Source organism: Acomys russatus, chromosome 3 (genome assembly GCF_903995435.1).
Source record: "Acomys russatus chromosome 3, mAcoRus1.1, whole genome shotgun sequence".
NCBI lineage: Eukaryota > Metazoa > Chordata > Mammalia > Rodentia > Muridae > Acomys > Acomys russatus.
Window position 1 is genome coordinate 43,557,473 of NC_067139.1, and position 20,417 is coordinate 43,577,889.

Sequence of the window (20,417 nt, forward strand, 5' to 3'; positions counted from 1 at the left end):
CTTCACTCTGGTGCGAGGATGCTCTGTGGCCAAGGTCGCGGGGACTTAGATATTTTTCTGGGTGGTAGATACTGTCCAGCACTCAGGCTGCTAGGAGGGTTATGTGTATCCATGGCCACGTCTAATGAGATCACAAATTAAGGGAGAGAAAGCTGGGTCAGGGGAGATGGAAATAGAAGGTCCTAAGTGAACGCTGGTGGTGAGTGTCCCCCTTTGTATCTCCTGGGAGTGTATTTGAATTTGCCCTCCATGATGGCTTGTGTGTTTACTCGAGAGTACAGGAAACTCAACTTCCATCGGATGTCTGTAATACCTAGCTGACAAGCCACTCACACATCAAGAGCCAGGAAGACAGTCAGGCCACTTCTAGAGGGCCTCAGTGTTGTCACGGGGATGGAAAGCTCTAATGGCAGCGGGAAGCACTCAGGTAACACATCTGACTGCTGGACGAGGGGGCTGCAGCAGCACGGAAGGCCTCCAAAGATGCTGGAGGCCTGGGAAAAACTGGCTCTAAGATAAAAGCAGATGCAAAGTGTATATTTATTAAATATATGAAACTTGCCTTCTGTCTACCAAATTGGAATGTAATATTTATGTAAAATTAAAACATAATTTAAAAAGTTATTAATGTTCATTTTGGTGTGTTTGAGTGTTTTGTCTGCATGCTTGTATGTTTACCACCCATGTGTCTGGTGCCTGTAGAGGTCAGAAGAGGACAGTAGATCCTGTGGGACCGGAGTCTTAGGTGGCTGTGAGCCACCATATGGGTGCTGGAAACCAAACCCAGGTTCTCTACAAGAGCAGTGATCACTTTTAAATGATGAACTGTCTCTCCAGGCCCTAGTTTATGTTTTTATTACAGGAGCTTTTCATTATTTCTATTCGGCATCCAAGGAAGTAGGCAAGAGATGGTCAGGAACCTGTGTTGACCCTGGAGAACACAGTCATTCTCCTGCTGTTGTAGTTGGGATTGCAGACAGTCTGTGTGAAGGAGAGCCAGCTTTTGTTTATTAGTGTTTCCGCCAGGACCTCACACATGCTGGGCAAGGACTCAACCACTGTGCTATATTCCTAGCTCTATACAGTTATATACAAGCTTTGGTCAAACTTACTATTTCCTTCCATGCTAGGCCATGGGGAGGGTGATGATTATACCAATGCATTCTAACACGTGAGCACATGGGGATGCAAGCCTTTAAAAATAATACCTGCAGCTCCTATCCTGACCCCTCAAACACAGGGAGGAGTTACTCAACATCTGGGGACTTCCACAGAAAGTTCTCGTCTATCCTCACAGGTAAGCAGTGTTTAGTACAGCTCTAGTCTTTCCCTTTGTTCGTCCAATTAATAAGTATTTCACTGGTAATTATTAAGTCTCTTATGTGGCAAAGGGCTTGTGTGCTAGGAGCAGGACTTGTCAGAGCCCATTTCATTGCATGGTCTTGTATACTGCTCTGATTTTAGTGATTTCCCCCAAAGTCCATATATCAGAAACTTCAGTGTCTATGTGAGGGGCAGAGAGGTGGGGTCTTTGTGAAGCGATGGCTAGGGCGTGAGGGCCCTGAGTTCACAAATGAATCAATCCTATTATTGTGGGAGTAGGTTTTGATAAAAAGATTCATTGAGCCCCTTTCCATTAATGTGCTTCTCCGCCTCCCCAATTCTCCCCGCCTTCATGGGATGGTGATTAAAGAAGACCTCTGCCAAGTGTAGGTCCTCTGACTGTGGACTTTTCAGCCGTTAGAACTCAACACAACAGCTCCTTGTGTTTGCAATGACCTGGTTCTCATCTATTGTGCAGAACAAAATGGAACTAAGACACTCAATCATCACACACACACACGTTCCCAAGACTGTATAGACAGTGAAAGACAGGACAATGGCATCCTCTACTATCTGTCCCTTCCCTAAAGGACCACTTCACTGCTTGCTTTTCATGGCGGGCGGCTCCTCATTGGCTCTGGTTTCCCTGGATAAGGCTGAGCTTGCTCCTTTTGAAGGCAAGGAGACAGGATGCAAAGTACATGACTCACAGGCGGCAGACAGGAGTTCCACGTGGTTGTGTCATCGCTGCTGGTGCTGATGCTGACATTACAGCTGTCCACCTGGGATGCGCTCAGGCCATGAGGAGCCCCAGTATCTTCCAAGTCTTCCTTCTGCTGCCGCCTGAGGCTTGCCAGCATCTGCAGCTCAGATTCGCTCATCTGGCTGGGCTGGTAGTTCCTCCAGTTGTATTCCTGACCAAGAGACAGAGAGATGACAGCGTCACTTGGTTTCCGTTTTATGGGCCACCATCAAGTGTGACTCCACCTTCAACGGAAGCCCAAAGGCTCCTCACAGCTTCATGAGAGGCTACTCTGTGTACTCCGTACACAGGCACATTGCTTTCATGAGGGACCTCAAAAGCACCAAGCTTGCATCTGCCTCATCTCCCCTGTGCTTGCCAGCCCCCCTTGGCTGCCTGGCTGGCTAACTGATGTGACTCTTCCTCAGGGAGGTCTTTTTTTTTTATTATTATGAGAAGTGGGACCACATCCTCTAGTGCATGTTCTCATAGAATCTAAAAGCTTTGCCTTTTAGCTCTTGTCCCGGTTGTAGCTGTCTAACTAACTGCCCCTGCAAATGACGAGTCAGCCACGAGCCCTCCACAGAGCAGTGCCATGACTGTCCGACTCCAGCTGGATTGCCATGGTGAAGATTTGTAGGTACTTAACTGTGGGGACCAAACTCAAAGCAGTTTTTAATTAAATGAATTTAACTGTTTACTACTGACAGCCTTTGGGTAAAGGGGTTCCCGATAGCCCAGGCTGGCCTTGCAGTCACAGCAGTCCTCCTGCTTCAGCCTCCTGAGGGATGGGGTTGCAGGTGGGAGTCACCATACCATGATCAACTTAAAAGGAGCGTTGAAAAGAGAAACATCCTTTCCAGACAAAAGCCCAGTTTATAAGGGAGAGGATGGGTTGCAGCAGTGTTGCCTACTAAGGCCAAATATATTCAAATTACATGGACATGGAGGGTAATGACTACTGTAAAAAGCCACCAAAAATATCTGAATGTAAGGTGGGAAAATGTACGTTCTGCAATTCAGAAAGGCCTCACACGTGCAGTAGACATCTACTGACAAGGGACAGACAGTAGCTGGAATCGAGGCCCTTGCTGGAAGTCGCCGGAAGCTAATACAAGTAAACATTATCTATTCTTCAATTTTTAAAAATTTCATTTGTGTGTGTGTGTGTGTGTGTGTGTGTGTGTGCGTGCGTGTGTGTGAGAGAGAGAGAGAGAGAGAGAGAGAGAGAGAGAGAGAGAGAGAGAGAGAGAGAGACATGGAACACATGTGGAGGTCAGAGGACAACTAGCAAGAGTCAGCTCTCTTCTACCACATGGGTCACAGATGTCAAACTCAGGTTGTCAGGCTTGGCAGCACGTGCCTCTACCCACTGTGTCATTTTGACAGCATATAAATCATATATCAATGTATAGGACAGGCATTAGTATATGAAAGCTTGGACACGTTTTATTTCTTTTCCTTTTGGCTTAAATCATGGCTAAAATCTTGGCCTTACATATGAGAAATATACTTCATACTCAAGTCTAATACACAACTTAAAAGTAATTTTGAAATATCCTGGTCTATCTGGAAATGTTGGTTCTCATGACACATGAGAACTTTCAGATTTTCCCACTGAGACTCCGACTTACCTTCTTGGAAGACCCTATGAAATAGAGACCGCCTTTTCTTTTTTATTACTTTATGAAAAACTGCAATTCTGAAAACAATTCTTGGGATGCCAAATGCTTTCTGATAAGATATTGCCATCTCTATAACTTGAATTTTTAAAATATTGCTATTTGGTAATATGATGAGCAGATTTTTTGGAGTGTTATTGGGAAACCTCAATTAAATCCTTACTCATGACTCCAGAAGCCTGGTACAACAAGAGTCCTCTCCCTATGTACGTAATTACTTTTTAACGTATCATGCAAATGCTTTGTATGTACTTTGCCATTTATATACTTGGTCATATTAAAAACTCCTATTACAGTTTTTTATTGATTTATAAAACATCTTTATATACCTAGGACAATATACCTCTGCCATAGTTATGCAGACATTTCCTTGCCATCATCTTGCTTTTCACTTTGTGTACACACACACACATACACACACACACACACACACACACACATACATATATATCTTCATGGTAAAACTGTATAAATTTCCCACTACAAATATAGTATCTCCCTTTCATGCCACATGTATTGTTATTTTCTCTTGTTTTCCTAATTTTTCCCTCTCTTAATATCCCTTCCTCTCCTTCTCAGAGTCCCTTTTTTTCTTCCCATCCCAGATCCCTCTAAGTCCACTTATGAAAGTAAACATGGAGCATTTATCTTTCTATCTGATGTTTTGTTTAACATAATAATCTCTAGTTCTACCAATTTCCATGCAAATGCCACGAATTCATTTTTTTTTTTAAAGGCTGAATAAAAATTTATTGTGTAAAAATACCAGCTTTTTGGCATCCTATCCCCTGGGCTCCAGATTCTGCCCTAGAACTCCAGTTGCTTCCCCAGAGGCCAGGCTGGCACCAGGGACCCCGGGCCATGATGAGTCTTGGGACCCCAGAGGTTAACATTGGCATTCAAAACCCCAGAGGTCACGCAGGCCACAAGACCTCCAGTGGAGACACTCTACTGGACCTGAAGTCTCTCTGGTCACTGAACCCCAGGCCACTCAGGCCAGAATCCAAGAGAAAAAACACCCATGTAACAAAGATAAATTCAGAGATCATCACCTAAACCTATAATAAACCCAAACCCGGACTAGGAGCCAGTGTAAGAATATAATCAACAACAGCCAGGGCAATATGGCATCACCAGGACCCATCTATGCTACTACAGCAAGCTACTAACACAGCTGAATCACAAGAAAATGACCATAAATCCAATTTATGAAGATGACAGATGGTTTTAAAGGAAATGAATAAATCCCTTAAAGAAATCCAGGAAAGAAAACACGTGAAGGAAATGAACAAAACTGTTCAAGACCTGAAAATGGAAGTAGAAGCAATAAAGAAAACACAAACTGAGGGAGAGATGGAAAACTAGGTAGGCAAACAGGAACTACAGATGTAAACATCGAAGTAAGAATCTCAAGTGTAGAAGATACGATAGAAAAAAAATTGATATATCAGTTAAAAATGTTAAATCTAAGAAGTTCCTGATACAAAACATCCAGGAAATCTGGGACACTATCAAAAGACCAAACCTAAGAATAACACAAACAGAAGAAGTGGAAGATTCACAGCTCAAAGGACAAGAAAATATTTTTTAGTAAAATCGTTGAAGAAAATTTCCCAAACCCAAAGAAAAAGATGCCTATAAATGTACAAGAATCTTATAGAACACCAAATAGATTGAATAAAAAAAGAAAAGCCCTCCTGTCGCATAATAATCAAAACACTAAACATAGAGAAAAAAGAAAGAATATTAAAAGCTGAAAGGGAAAAGGACAAGTAACATATAAAAGCAGACTTATTAGACAAAGACTCTAAAAGCCAGAAGGGCCTGAGCATATATCTTGCAGAATCTAAGAGACCACAGATGCAACCTAGACTATAATACCCAGCAAACTTTCAGTCACCATAGATGAAGAAAACAAGGTATTCTATGACAAAGCCAAATTTAAACAATATCTATACAGCTCCACAGAAGATACTAGAAGGAAAACTCAACCTAAGGGGGTTAAGCACACTCTCTAAAACACAAGAACTCACAGAAAATGCATAATTCCACTGCAGAAAAACCAAAAAGAAGCAAAGAGACACATTACCACCACAAACATCAAAATAACAGGAACTAATAATTATTGGTCATTAATATTGCTCAGCATCAATGGACTCAATTCCCCAATAAAAAGGCACAGGCTAACAGAATGGATGCAAAAACAAGACCAATCATTCTGTTGCATAGGAGAAACATACCTTTTTTTTTTTTTTCCCAGCAACAAAGAGACATCACCTCACAGTTAAGGGCTTGAAAAAAGATTTTCCAAGCAAATGGATCCAAGAAGCAAACTGGTATAGCCATTCTAATATGTAACAAAATATACTTTCAATTATAATTAATCAAAAGAGATGGGGAAAGTCACTTCATAATCATCAAAGGAAAAATCCACCAAGATAATGTCTCAGTTTTGAATTTCTATGCCCCAAATGCAAGGGTACTCATATTTGCAAAAACAAACAAAACAAAACAAAACAAAAAAAACCAAAAAGCTTAAATCACACATTGAAGCGCACACATTAATAGAGGGGAACTTTAATACCCCACTCTTATAGGACTGGTCATCCAGACAGAAACTAAGTAGAGAAATAATGGAACTAACAGATGTAATGACTCAAATGGACCTAACAGGTATCTATAAAACATTTCACCTAAACACAAAAGATTATACCTCAGCAGGTTATGGAACCTTCTCCAAAATTGACCATATACTTGGTCACAAAACAAGCCTCAATAGATACAAGAAAATTGAAATAGTCCCCTTGTAGGCTCAATTTTCTTAACAAATATATTTCATTACAAACTAACCAAAACAATAGGAAAAGAGGATTAAAGAATACAATAACAAAACTGTAAGGATATCAGTTCTGAGGAATGATTCTCCTGGCATAATCAGCAGGATTTCTTCTGCTGGAACCTGGAGTAACCAGAACTCGGAACCTCAGCAGGAGCCCGGAGCCCCAAAGCCTTCCCTCAAGCGGTTCTCTCTAGGAGCATCTCGAATTGGAGCAATGAACAGCCAAAACTATCCCAAGTCTCCAAAGGCCCCCTCTCCAGTTTTGGGCTCATTTATACATCTCCTCCTGGAGTCTGTTCATGGATCTTTTCAGCTGGCAACAATCAAGCTCCCGCAAGGAGGTGGTTTGGCTTCTAGTTGATTAACCTCACCTGTTCTCTCACAAGACCGTTCTCCATCCCACACTTGGGATCATAACAAAAACAGGTTTATCTCTCCTTCACCCCCTGTGTCTTATCAGACCACCATGGACTAAAGCTGGTCTTCAACCACAACAGAAACAACAGAAAGCCTACAAATTCATGGACATTGAACAATTCTCTACTCAATGAACATTGAACTGGGTCTAGGAAGAAATTAAGAAAGAAATGAAAGACTGTCTAGAATTCAATGAAAATGAATGCACAACATACCCAAACTTATGGGACATAATAAAAGCAGTGCTAAGAAGAAATTTCATAGCACTAACTACCTTCAGAAAGAAATTAGTGAGGCCGGGTGTCGTGGTGCACACCTTTAATCCCAGAAGCTGGGAGGCAGAGGCAGGTGGATAGCTGTGAGTTGGAGGCCAACCCGGTCTACAAAGCGAGTCCAGAACAGCCAAGGGTACACAGAAAGAGAAACCTTGTCTCAAAAAACAACAACAAAAAACTAGTGAGATATATTAGTGACTTAACAGCACATCTGAAAGCTCTAGAACAAAAAGAAGTAAACACACCCAAGAAAAGTAGATCACAAAAGATAATCAAATTGAGGGCTAGAATCAATAAAATAGAAAGAATGAGAAAAATACAAAGAATCAATGAAACAAAGAGTTGGTTCTTTGAGAAAACCAACAAGATAGAAAAACCCTTAGCCAAATTAACTAAAAGGCAGAGAGACAATATCCAAATTAACAAAGTCAGAAATGAAAAGGGACATAACAACACTGTGGAAATAAAAAAAATCATTACGTCTTACCTCAAAAGCCTGTACTCCACAAAATTGGTAAATCTAAATGAAATAAGTGATTTTTTGATAGATTCCACTTAGCAAAGTTAAGATTGAGTAAACAATTTAAATAGTCCTATAACCCTGAAGGAAATAGAAACAGTCATTAAAGGTCTCCCCCCGACAAAAAAATGCCCAGGGTCAGATTGTTTTAGTGTAGAATTCTACCAGACTTTCAAGGAAGAGCTAACACCAATACTCTTAAAATTATTCCCCAAAATAGAAACAGAAAGAACATTGCCAAAATCACGCTGATTTTGCCACAGTCACTCTGATACCTAAACCACACAAAGACCCCCCAAAAGAAAGAGAATTTCAGACCAATCTCCCTCATGAACATTGGTGCAAAAACATTCAATAAAATATTTGCAAACGGAATCAAAATTACATAAAAATATCATCTACCATGATCAAGTAAGCTTCATCCCAGGCACACAGGGGTGATTCAATATACAGAAATCTATCAATGTAATCTACCACAGAAACAAACTGAAAGAAAATAAAATCACATGATCATCTCATTAGATGCAGAAATACCTTAGACAAAAATCCAACACCCCTTCATGATAAAAGTCTTGGAGAGAGCAGGAATACAAGGCACATACCTAAATATAATAAAGGCTATATACAGCAGGCTGATAGCCAACACCAAACTAAATAAAGAGAAACTTAAAGCAATTCCAGTGAAACCAGGGACAAGACAAGGCTGCCCACTCTCTCCGTATGTCTTCAGTATAGTACTTGGAGTTCTAGCTGGGGCAGTAAGACAACTGAAGGAGGCCAAGGGGATTCAAATTGGAAAGGAAGATGTCAAAGTATAGTTGTTTGCGGATGAAATGATAGTATACCTAAGTGACCCAAATACTCTACCAAGGAACTCCTATAGATGATATATACCTTCAGCAAAGTGGCTGGATGGATATTAAGTCAATTAGAAAAACTAAGTCAGTAGCACTCTTATATACAAATGATAAACGGCTGAGAAAGAAATTAGGAAAACACCTCCCTTCACAACAGTCACAAATAATATAAAGTATCTTGGTGTAACTCTAGCCTTGCAAGTGACAGACCCGTATGACAAGAACTTCAAGTCTTTGAGGAAAGAAATCAAAAAAGGTATCAGAAGATGGAAAGATCTCCCATGCTCATGGATCGGTAGGATTAACATAGTAAAAATGGTCATCTTAGCAAAGCAATCTACAGATTCAATGCAATTCCTATCAAAATTTCAACACAATTCTTTACAGACCATGAAAGAACACTACTCAGGCCGTATGGAAAAACAAAGCCAAAAACACAATAGTTAAAAGAATCCTGCCCAATAAAAGATCTTCTGGGGGGTATCAGCTCTCTGATTTCAAGCTGTACTACAAAGCAATAGTAATAAAAACCTGGGCCCACAGGGCATCACAGAAACTGAACTGCCAACCAGGGAGCATTCATGGGACCGACCTCGGCCCTCTGCACACATGTTACAGTTCTGCAGCTTGGTCTTCATGTGGGACTCCTAACAGCAGGAGCAGGGGCTGCCTTATTCTGCCGCCTGCCTTTGGGACCCTTTCCTCCTATTGGGCTGTCTTGCGTAGCCTCAGCAGAGGAAGACGCACCTAGCCTTACTGCAACTTGATATGCCAAGGCTGGCTGATGCCCATGTGAGGCCTCTGCTTTCCGGAAGAGAAAGGGAGGAGGAGTAGCTTGGGAAGAAGAAGGAGGCGAAGACTAGGAGGAGAGGAGGGAGGGAAAACTGCGCTTGGATGTAACAGAAATAAATACAATTAAAAATATAATCAGAAGCAGAATGTGACCATCGAATCAAAACCATGTTTTTATACCACAGTTCTAGGGATATTGGCCTGGTTAATTCTGGAACAAAATGTAAAGAAGGAATAGCAAGAGGAGAACTCTGTCTGATTAAAGTTACGTGGGTCAGCTGCCCATGAAACAAACAAACAAACAAACAAACAAAAAAACAAAAGTACCATCCTTTTTTTCCCCCTTCCCCTTTGATGGGCACCCAGGCTTTTGTGAACATTACAGCAATAGAGAGGAGTGTAACATTATCTCTGTTTGTTGACTGAGAATCTTTTGGGTATGTCCTGAGAAATGCACCTAGGACCTAGGGTAAATTTTAGTTTTTAGAGAAACTTTTACCCTAAGTTCCACAGTGGCTGGACTGGTTTATATTCCTGCGAGCAGTATGAAAGGGTTATTGCCTGTCTTCTTGATGATAGCCATTCTGATGGAGTAAAATGGACTCTCAAAGCAGTTTTAATTTGTATTTTCCTGATATCTAAAGATATCAAATATCCCTTCAAACTTTTTTTTGGGGGGGGCTATTTGTGTTTCTTCTTTTGAAGACCATCTGTTCAGTTCCTCGACTCATTTACTGAATGGATGATTTGTTTCTTTTTCTGGTGTTTAAGTTCTTATAATTCTTTATATATTCTAGATGTTAATCTCCTGATTGAGGAGTGATTGGCAAAAGTGGTACCTCCATTCTGTGGCTGCTTCTTTACTCTCCTGAATGGCGTCCTTGATTGTTCTCAGGTTTCTAAGTCCCTGAGGTGCATTACTGACCTATTTATTTGCGATTCCTCAGATTTCTCATTGGTTTAAGCTTTCCTTGTAGAACTGACTTAGTTACACTGCAAGGATAAGTCTAGCTGTCCTTTAATTTTCGCTTGATTTTACAAATTTAAAGGCTTCCACGGATTCCTTCAATGGCCCACTGCGTCATTCGTGAGTGCACCAGCCAGTCCCCAAGTCTTTGTGTAAGTTCTCTTGTTTCTGAGGTCTAGTTTCATTGTTATGACCTGATAACACCTAGGGAACCATTTTAATGTTTTTGAATTTGTTTGGACTTGCTTTGTGACCTAGAATGTGGTCTATTTTTAGAAAAAGTTAATGGGATTCTGGGAAGAGTGTATATTCTATAGATATGTTAGGTCCATTTGATTTATGGTACAGCTCATCTGAAGCTTTGTTGAATTTTAGTTTGCACTGCCCATCTACAGATGAGAGCGGAGTCTCAGCGTCACACATTATAACTGCATTTTGACCTAGCTCACCTTTTATTCCCATTAGTGTTTGTTTTATAAATTAAGAAAAAGTCTCAAATTTGGCCTCCACATATTTACAATTACTATGTCTTCTTGATGGCTTATTTCTGTTATTAGAATGTAGGAGCATTAATGAGTATTTAAGTATTTAAGAAGCTTTGGGAAAAATAACACAAGATAACAACAATTATATTCCAGTGGAAAAACCACTAAAAAAGTAAATATTTCAAAGTCACGAGAAGTAGTCGAGGTAACACTAAACATATGACAATGTTATAAGCATCACTGTCAGGTGATATACGCAATTCATAATTACAGTGGCTATATGAAAAAGAAAGACAACCAGTGTTGGCAACTGTGGAAAAATGAGACCCTTGACACATCGCTGGGTGGGAATAGAAAGTGGAGTAGCTTGTCTGGAAGAGCAAGTTTGTAGTTTCTCAACATGGTCAACATTAGAGCGTTCACTGAGACCCAGAAAGGCACTCCTGAACATGTATGATGGGAATGAAAAGTCCATGTTTATACACACACACACACACACACACACACACACACACACACACACACACACACACTCACAAGCGCGCGCGTGTGCCCAAACAAACCTTAAATGGTTTACATGAATGTCCATAGCAACATCATTCCAAGTAGCCAAAAGGTGAAAATAGCTGAATGTCCACGTATTAGTAAATGGAGTTTTGTTTATCCACTTTATATGATATAGCTCAGCCACAAAGGGTAACAAATGTGTGTCACATTACACAGTCTAGACAAACATTGAAAGCCTCATGCTATATGACAGCAGGCACATGTAAAGACCACATATCATGTTATCCCATTATCTGCCAAGTCCAGAGTAGGCAAATACATAGACATGGAAAGTGGATTAAGATGTCAGAGGCTCAGGAAAAGGAATGGAAGCAACTGCTAATGGGTATGTAATTTCCCCTTGGGGGTGGTGAAAATGCTGTGAAATTAGGTCACCGTGGAGACTATAGAATGCATTAAAATTCTTGGATTGCTTAAAGCAGGTGATTTTTATGGTATATGAATCATCTCAATGAAAAAATAGTTTAGTAACCTGAGGTGGTAGGAACCCCTGATTAACTTTGGGTGCACCAGTGAGCATGTGACATGCTGTCCTTCCCTTCAAGTTATGGAACTGAACATCCCAGTGTGTCACACCATCATGCCACTTGGCTTGCCATTTTAACATGTGTTTTTACAATGGAAAATGACACTTTAACTTTTGAATTTTTCATTGATAAGAAATTAATATGTCATTGGTATGTCTGAGCCGGGTATCCAATCTGTTTATTTAATTCATAGGCCTGTACTGTGCCTGATCAGCAGCCGTTGGTTTTTGTGAAGAAAATAAGAGAGCTTGAGGTGGAGATTACGTCAGACAAAACTAGGGCTTTATCCAGGTCCTAGTTTTGCCATTTTCAGTCACGACTAAGGACAGCATGTATCGCTTTGTGCCTCAGTTTTCTTCATCTGCAGAGGCCACAGTAACCCTATGGGAAGTTTGGTGGGCTTAGTTGTAGATCGCCAATGCTTAGCACAGCAGTGCACAAACGGCGAGACAGCAGGCTAGTGATAGCTGTGCTTTGCATTTAAGAGAACAGTGTGTTTTAGCTCTCACATATCCATTAAAAACACATGTGCTGGAGACTCAGTCCTTAGCACAGGGTCTAAGGAGGGGAATGGAATACTCTGTGTGTGTGTGTGTGTGTGTGTGTGTGTGTGTGTGTGTGTGTGTGTGTGTGTGTATACATGTGAGTGCCTGTGCATGTCTGCTCTGGGGTAAGTGTGGTAAGAGGACTTGTAGAGAGGTTTTTCTCTTTGCACCTTAATGTGGATTCTGGGCGCTGAACTGAGATAATCAGGCATGTGCAGCAAGTTCCTTTCCCAACTAAGCCATGCTACTGTCCCTGGAAGTACAGCTTTTGAGAAGTGGGTTAGTGGTGGTCTTGGCTCACTGGTTATGCCATAAAGGGGACTGTGGGGCTTCCCTGTGTCTTCCTTTGCTTTCTCTGTCACCACCTGGCCATGAGGTTTTGCCACATGCTGTCATTCTACAGGACCCCAAACAACAGGGCTGACCAATCATGGACCGAGACCTTCAAATTGTGAGTAAAAATAAACCTTTCTTTATAAGCTGGTTATCTTGCCTATATGTTATTGTCACAGCTAATACATGCTCCTTCATGTATAACTACATTAAAATTATGTGTAACATAAAACATAATACAAAACATATTTACTAGCTGAGATTTAAAAGTTGAAGACAGTTTAAACCTTTCTTCTGAATCCAATGGGTTATCTTTGGAATGCATGGCTTTAGTGGGAAAACATCTCTCCAGGCCCTTAGTGCTGACAATCAATTCCTGTAGTCACTGCTGTTCCCTTCCCTCATTTTCTCTGTTGCAGAGAGAGGACTGGGATACATGAGGGATGCAGCACATGAGTGATGTCATTAACTTTCTAGCAGAATTAGACAATGCCTCACTGAAGTCCAGGTGACATTTGATAAGTGTGCCGGCAGCAGAACTGGTGGCCTTTAGTATGATCCTTCCAGCACGGGCAATACCGCAGGGGCTAGGGGAACACCTGGCTGGGTGACGACAGTGATCTGCAGCAGTGGAAATAGAGACTGAGTAATTCATTCTATGGATGCTGACTGAGACGCCCTCCCAGCCAGGCTTTTTCACACTAAGCTTGCTTAGAACTCTGTAGTCTCATGCTTTTAATGCACACTGCGACCAACCACCATACGGAAGGGGCACAGAGAAGGAAGCCGCTTTTTCCAGGGTCACAGATAGAGCAACTGGCACAACAGTTTTGATTTGCAATTGCTTAAGCCGTTTCAGAATCACCAGAAAGGCGGAATCATTTATTTTCCTTAGCATTTTAAAGGAGGCCTGCAGTACAATCTTCACGTCAAGGGGACTCCACACATGAGATGTTGTCTAACTGAATTGCCCAACCACAGAGAGGGAAAGTGCTTCTTGTAATTCTGACTCTGAAGGGCTCAGTATCTTAACTGTAACCTAATGTTGTCTCCAAACAGTCTTGCAGGAAAGGGAGATGCTGCCCATCAGATTAGGTAGGAATAAGACAATGGGACGAAGGCTGTCAACTCAGCTGGGCTCTGCCCCCTGGGAAGGTCCTTCAGATGTCTTTAGACATCAGTAGCAAAGGCATGCAGGCAGCGGCCCTCAACCTTCCTAATGCTGTGCACCTTTAATACAGTTCCTCATGCTGTGGTGACACCCAACCATAACTGGTTTTGTTGATACTTCATAACTGTAGTTTTGCTACTTTCATAAACCATAATGTAAACATCTGATCTGCAGGGTGGTTTTAGGTAACTTCTGTGAAAAGGTCAGTTGATTCCTAAAGGCATTGCGGTCCACAGGTTGGGAACCACTGCATTAAGGAACAGCTGTTGTTCTTTGAGCCTTACAGTAAGCAAAACAAAGGAGACTTCTGGGGTAAGATGGCCATCAGGCAGCCAATGATGAAGGGCTGCACAGGTAGGCACAACATGGGCTTTTATGTCAGCTAAAAGAAAAAGTAACTCTGGTGGAAAGATAAAACACGACACACAACAAAACAACCTTTGAACCTGACGCTCTTTATACCCAGTCTCCTTTTTCGAGATTTTAGCCTGGAATAGCTTAATTGATTAAATATCTGCCTGCACGATTTGGGGAGCTTCAGCCTTCAGTTTACAGTGTGGAGACAAGTGATCTATGCTCTCATGGCCAGAGCAGACCAAGAACCTCTCAGTGTCTTCACAGATGGGAGGGGAACAGAGCTCTGGGAACACTGGGAAGCTGTCTTTGCTCCAGAGCTTATAAATATCTAAGATGCTTAGGAATCAAGTCCCCACTGTGACTGCAGGCAACTCTTACTGCACAGCAGGAACGCCGCGCTGTGAAAACTGACTATGAGGTCAGTCCTGAGCGAGGGCTGCGGTTCCATGGTAGAGTGCCTGTCTAGCTATGGCTGAGCCCCGAGTTCCATCCCCAGCACACGGAGGAGGAGTCTACCAAAGCATCCTACCCTCTGTATTGTTTCAAGCGACACTGAGTGTATCTGTGTACTCACCCACTCTACAGAGGGTGGCGGTTGGCAGAGCACAATACAAACGGTGACATCAGAGCTTATAAGTGCAGTATATTCCAACCCTCAGGCAAAAAAATGTGAGTCAAGCTGGAAGTACGCAGATCATTTCCATGGGAAACCTTTAAGTAGACTAGAAAGTAACACTTCCACATTACTATTTTAGAAATGGAATAATACTGACCCAAAGTAACATGGATGGGAACGGTCATAATTAATTGAAACTCTATAGTGCAAAACTGCTTCCTGTGTCCCATTCATGTATCATTCATTAAAAGTCGAAAATTTGACCAAAAGATATATTATTAATAGTTCACAAATGAAAACTACCCCTTTGCTGGGTAAAACTGATAATGATGTCACAGTCACACAGGGGAAAACTATGCAGTCGTGAAATGACTGCTCTTTTTACTCTCACCAACAAAATGTTATGACAGAGGGCATCAAAGAGAAACAGAGGTAGAACTGACCCTGGGGACAGAGGTAAAGGGGCAGGGACAGGAATGTGCAGGAACAGAGAACACAACGGGCGGGGCCTCTGAGTTGTTGTTACTGTTTTTCTTTCTTCACCTGGACAGTGGTTACATGAGTTTTTTCAGATTGTGACCACAATATACGCTCATGGTGCCCACACTGCCACCTGATCAACCACAGTGACAAAGTCTCAGGCTCAAAGAGGATTTGTGTGGACCTGACTGCTTGTTAGTCTGCGGCAACCCATTCACTCTGGCAGTTCTACAGGAGAAAACAATCATCGGTCTGTAGAGCGCGAGTGGTGCCTTCACACTTGTATTCACTCTTACGCTTGTAGATGTAAATGGAGTTTTCAAAGATTTTTTTTTTGGGGGTCCTATGTGACAGCAAGAACAGTAAGAGAGTCAACTGTTGCAGGCTAACTTTAAACTTTAATTGCTATTTTAAATTGAGTAATCATTTCCCTTCTACTGCACTTGTAATAGTGTTTAGTTTCTGAAACTGCCATTTAAAATTGTACGCGACGGCACGCTAGCATCCTGGGGCATCTCTTCACTGGTGTGGCTGTGCTATGCATCCTTGCCAGGACTTGCTCTGATTCACTGCGGATGCAGGGCTAACAATACAAATGAGGATCAAGCAGGAGGCGCAAACTGGAGCTGTAAAGTGGCATACACTTAGCCACTCTGCTCACTAACAATTTACGGTATTTTGCAGCATGTGTCTACTACATGAGGGGAAAATTAAAACTTCAAGATGGAGCCATGATGTAACCTAGAACGCTTTGCTAAGTGTCAAGGATGTGGTCTCAGCTCACATAACATAACCCAGGAGACTCCAATTGGCAGGAGCAATTCCCAGAGTCTCCACTGTGTTTCAGGTCAGTCACATATCTAGGTGTAAGTGGGGCCAGTGCCATTAAATATCTGCCACAGGCCTTTCAGCAGCAGACACACATGACAACCCTGCATGTCCCCCACACCTATCCCCTAAAAAGGACTCAGGAAGAAAATCTTGGGTAGTTAAACTCCAGTTAATTCCTTGTGAGGAGATAGGAAATATTTAGTATAATCCATGTGCCCGTGCCTTTGGGAAGGAGGGCCACCAAGCAGTTTCCACAAGTTTTTCTATTGAGAGAATACCCCAATCCGGCACAAAAAACACACTTCCATACGTTTCCTCTTGATGGTCAACTTGCTAATTTTCAGAAAGAATTCTGACAACTATAACTGGATTCTTTTTAACTTTACAGAGAGTTGAAAGCTGGTTTAGAATTTTCCAGCACCTATCTTCAGAGTTCACGGTCCTTCCTGAGCAGCTCACCATTAAATGTACTCTAGAAGGAATATGGCGAGGTCAAGCTGAAGAGGACTCACATTCAAGGATATGACATCTTTGAGGTCACAGTAACCGCGGACATGAGGCAAGCATGGCAGCCTTCAATAAGGGATTAAACTATGCTTTAAGAAACCGAGTTACTTAAGGAACTAAGGATTTTGGATATTACAGAAATGAAAATAGCAGAGTAGGCAATTTGAAGTTTTGGGGTGTGAAGATGGAACATGTCATGGGACTAAGAAGAGAGGTGACAAACATGTCCCCATCTGTGTACATTTACTGCCAACAGAAGTCAAGAAGCCACCTGGACTGCTATGGAACTGCTTTTGGAGATCTCTAGTTGGAGACAGGCACCTGGCTTCTGGAAAGTTCAGGGACTGACCCTGCTTGTCACTTAAGAGTAGCATCTAAGAGTAGAGTCTAAGGAAGGAGTTTAAGGTGTAGCTGGGAACTGAGGATCAAGTACAGTGTACCCTGCAGAAAAGGTCATAGAAAGAGCTCCCAGAGACTTCAGACCTCCCAATGTTTAGAGATCCTGTTGGCCTGGTCCTCTATGTAACACAGGAAAATGGCAAGTAAGTCTTGACCCTACCTGAAATATAAAATCAAGATATCAGAAAGACAAGTTTCTTCGCTTGAACAAGATGCTTACTTTAGCCTTAGCATGTTGGAGAACGTACAGGGAGCTGTCACCGTGAATTTGGCTAAAGAGTCCAGGCATCTACATTACCTCATACTTCTGTTAGTCCTGTCGGCTTGGTCAACTTCTTCTACTTACAATTTATTTAATTTTTTTTTCATGTGTATGTGTGTGTGTGTGTGTGTGTGTGTGTGTGTGTGTGTGTGTGTGTGTGTGTGTGTGCGTGTATGCTTGCATGTGTGTTGGTGCTTATATAGGTGTATGCACTTGCATGTGGAAGTCAGAAACTAAGGTCGAATGGCATTCTCTACTGTTTTCCACCTTCTACGCTGAGGCAGGATCTCTCGCTTGAACTGAAGCTTCTGGCCTAGCTACTCATACTAGCCTGCTTGCTCTAGAGCTTTCTCTGTCTCTTTCCTTGTCGTGTCAGGATTCCAGGTGGCCCTTTACCCGACTTGTCTCCTCAGATCCAATTTCTTCAACTTTTGAAAATCTGAAATTGATCTCTTCACGACATTAACAGGCGTACTGGTCACACGGCAAGCTGCTCACTAACGGATACCACAGTGCCCTGCTCAACGACAATGCTACCAAAATTTTAGACTATTCAACTTTTCATTATTTCACGTAACTTCTGCTCTAGAGAATTGGGCCTTAGTAATAAATTGCCAGAAACTAACCACTCTGTAACAACTGTAGGATTTGGGAATAAATACTGTCCGAGGGCACGTGGGCTAGGATCAGACTCCTCTACTAATTCACGCATTTACCAACAGCACAAATGCCTCTTAGTCCCTGGCTTCTGTAGTCTCAGCAATAAACTTAGATGAAACTTAGGTAAAGACCTTGTCTTTTGTGGGATAGGAGAAAGTACAATTCTGACAAAACATGAAATATCAGAAGTGAGTTCCCTAAAAGCTTTTAACTGGCGGGAATGTCCGTGTCATTCAGCACTCTGGGTCATGAAATGCTGCTAGTTTGGCCTTGATTTAATTTTGCCCGTCAGCAGTGAAGCTCCACCCCTTACAGTTTAGACCTGGGAACAGAGCAGGCACACAGAAGGCGGGGAACGAGGAGAAGCACCGCGCCTGTTTGTAAATACTTCACAGAAGGGACACATGAACCCACTCTGTGCAGTGCTTATTTAACGATGGAACACCAGAAGCATATGCCCGCGATAGCAGCCACTTACCAAAGAATCACTGTTGTTAATTTTTGGACTTTATTAATTTGCCTTAGAATGCCAGAAATAGTGGTTTCCATATGGCTGAGAAGTAAATAAATGAACCATTCTTCCTTGTATAATGTTCCATTGGATTATGGGATAGATGCTCTACACACACTATTTTATTTCATAGTTGAAACATGCTATGGACATGCATTGTTTTCCTCCAGCCCTGGCCTTTAGACGAGCTGACTGAAGCTGAAGATATAAGTAGCAAGTCCAAGGTCACAAAGGGAAGAATGCCACACGTAGTCTCCTGCAGGTCTGCCTGGCTCCAGTCAGTGTGCTGGGCCACTGTATCCAGGGCTCCTGACTTAGGTGCTTGGGGGGTAAGGAAAGGCAGGTAGAATTGATGGAGTGCTCTGTGTTGGAGAAGCCTGTTGTCGGCTGTCTCCAGGGCAGCATGGGGCCACTGGGCACCGGTGATGGAGCTGTCAGATGGAGGAGAGTCACCTCTAAGTGAACCTGCACAACTGGGCCAGGGCACTGAACATTTGTCTAATATGGAGGGAACCTGATACTGAAACAGGTGTTGGGAACACAGCAATATTGTTGTAGCTTGAGCAAGGGCTCTGAGACACATTTCTAAATTCTTTAAAGGATGAGGTATTGCTGGAAAAACAGCTGCAAATGGCATATTCCAGTGGCAAATTCAAAGAGCGACAGATGGCTTCCCTTTGAATAAAGAGTATTATATAAATTAGGAAATGTGGAACTTCATGTAAATGGAACAAGGCCTTTAAAACTTTAAAGGAATTTTAAAATTCACTTTTCATTAAGTTTGTAGAGCAAAAATTACAGCCTTTTGAAATAAATATGGTGGTAGCCACTCCCTGCTCTAAAAAGCCTAGATTAAACAAAGCCTAAAATACCTTTAAAAAGTATTCTTCTATAATTGAATTTTGAGACTAAAAAATTGGACATTAAAGTTGAAAGTTAAAAAAAAAAAGAAAGGATTATTGTCTGATTTTTTCCCCTATGGAAAGCACCTGAAGTCGTACTCTATAGCCCTTTGGTCTTTCTCACGAAAATGACCAGTTTTCCATAGGCTCCGCCTCCTCCTGGTACTACTTTGCCCATTCTCACTTTGGCAACAAATGCACAACAACTGGAGCTACCAAGCCCAGTAGATAAGTCTATTTTGTGTGTTTGTTTAAAGGTGCAAGGAGCGACACGGCAGGGCTAACACGGCTCACTCATAATGCCTTGAATGCAGTTGTTTACGTAGAGAAGTTTAATTACCAGCTATCTACATGGCTGCAATATTACCCCAAGGGCCGTACTTCTTTCTTAATTAAAAATATTTGAGCTCCATAATAAAGAACTCGATTAAAATATGAATAAAACATTGCAAAGGAGAAGTTTACCAAGCACGCAGCAAATCAATTTCCAAAAACCTTCCCGAGAGTGGTACCTTTCTAGGCCGGGGCCACAGACAGCTCCGTCCCTCCTTGTGTAAGAGCCTTTAGCTTTCCTTTGCCATAAAGGGGGTTCCCACTCGGTCAGAGTGCAGGTTTGCAGCGGGGCGTCCACGCACAACTCCAGGTTGTCGGGACTTGAGGCCAAGCCAATGCTTGAGCTCTGGAGCAGGAACAACATTTCTATCTGTCCAGGCTCTCAGCTTCTGAACTCTGGACAATCTTTAATTTTGTGTGTTTCCTTTTCCACATAATATGCTAATAATATTAGCGCCATGCCTCAAACATCTGTCTCTTGCTTTCCTTCCTTCATCTTGACTCTGGACGAGCAGTG

At 42.0% G+C, this 20,417-nt stretch overlaps 1 protein-coding gene across 1 annotated transcript in view; it reads right to left on the minus strand.

Annotated features, from left to right (window-relative positions):
• The window catches only part of Cfap20dc (CFAP20 domain containing), a 261,651-nt gene that overhangs the window by 65,132 nt on the left and 176,102 nt on the right, over positions 1-20,417 (minus strand). Inside the window, exon 13 of the mRNA XM_051139606.1 lies at positions 2,034-2,237. Within this exon, the coding sequence (XP_050995563.1) occupies positions 2,034-2,237 (204 nt within the window). The remainder of the gene's footprint in view (positions 1-2,033; positions 2,238-20,417) is intronic.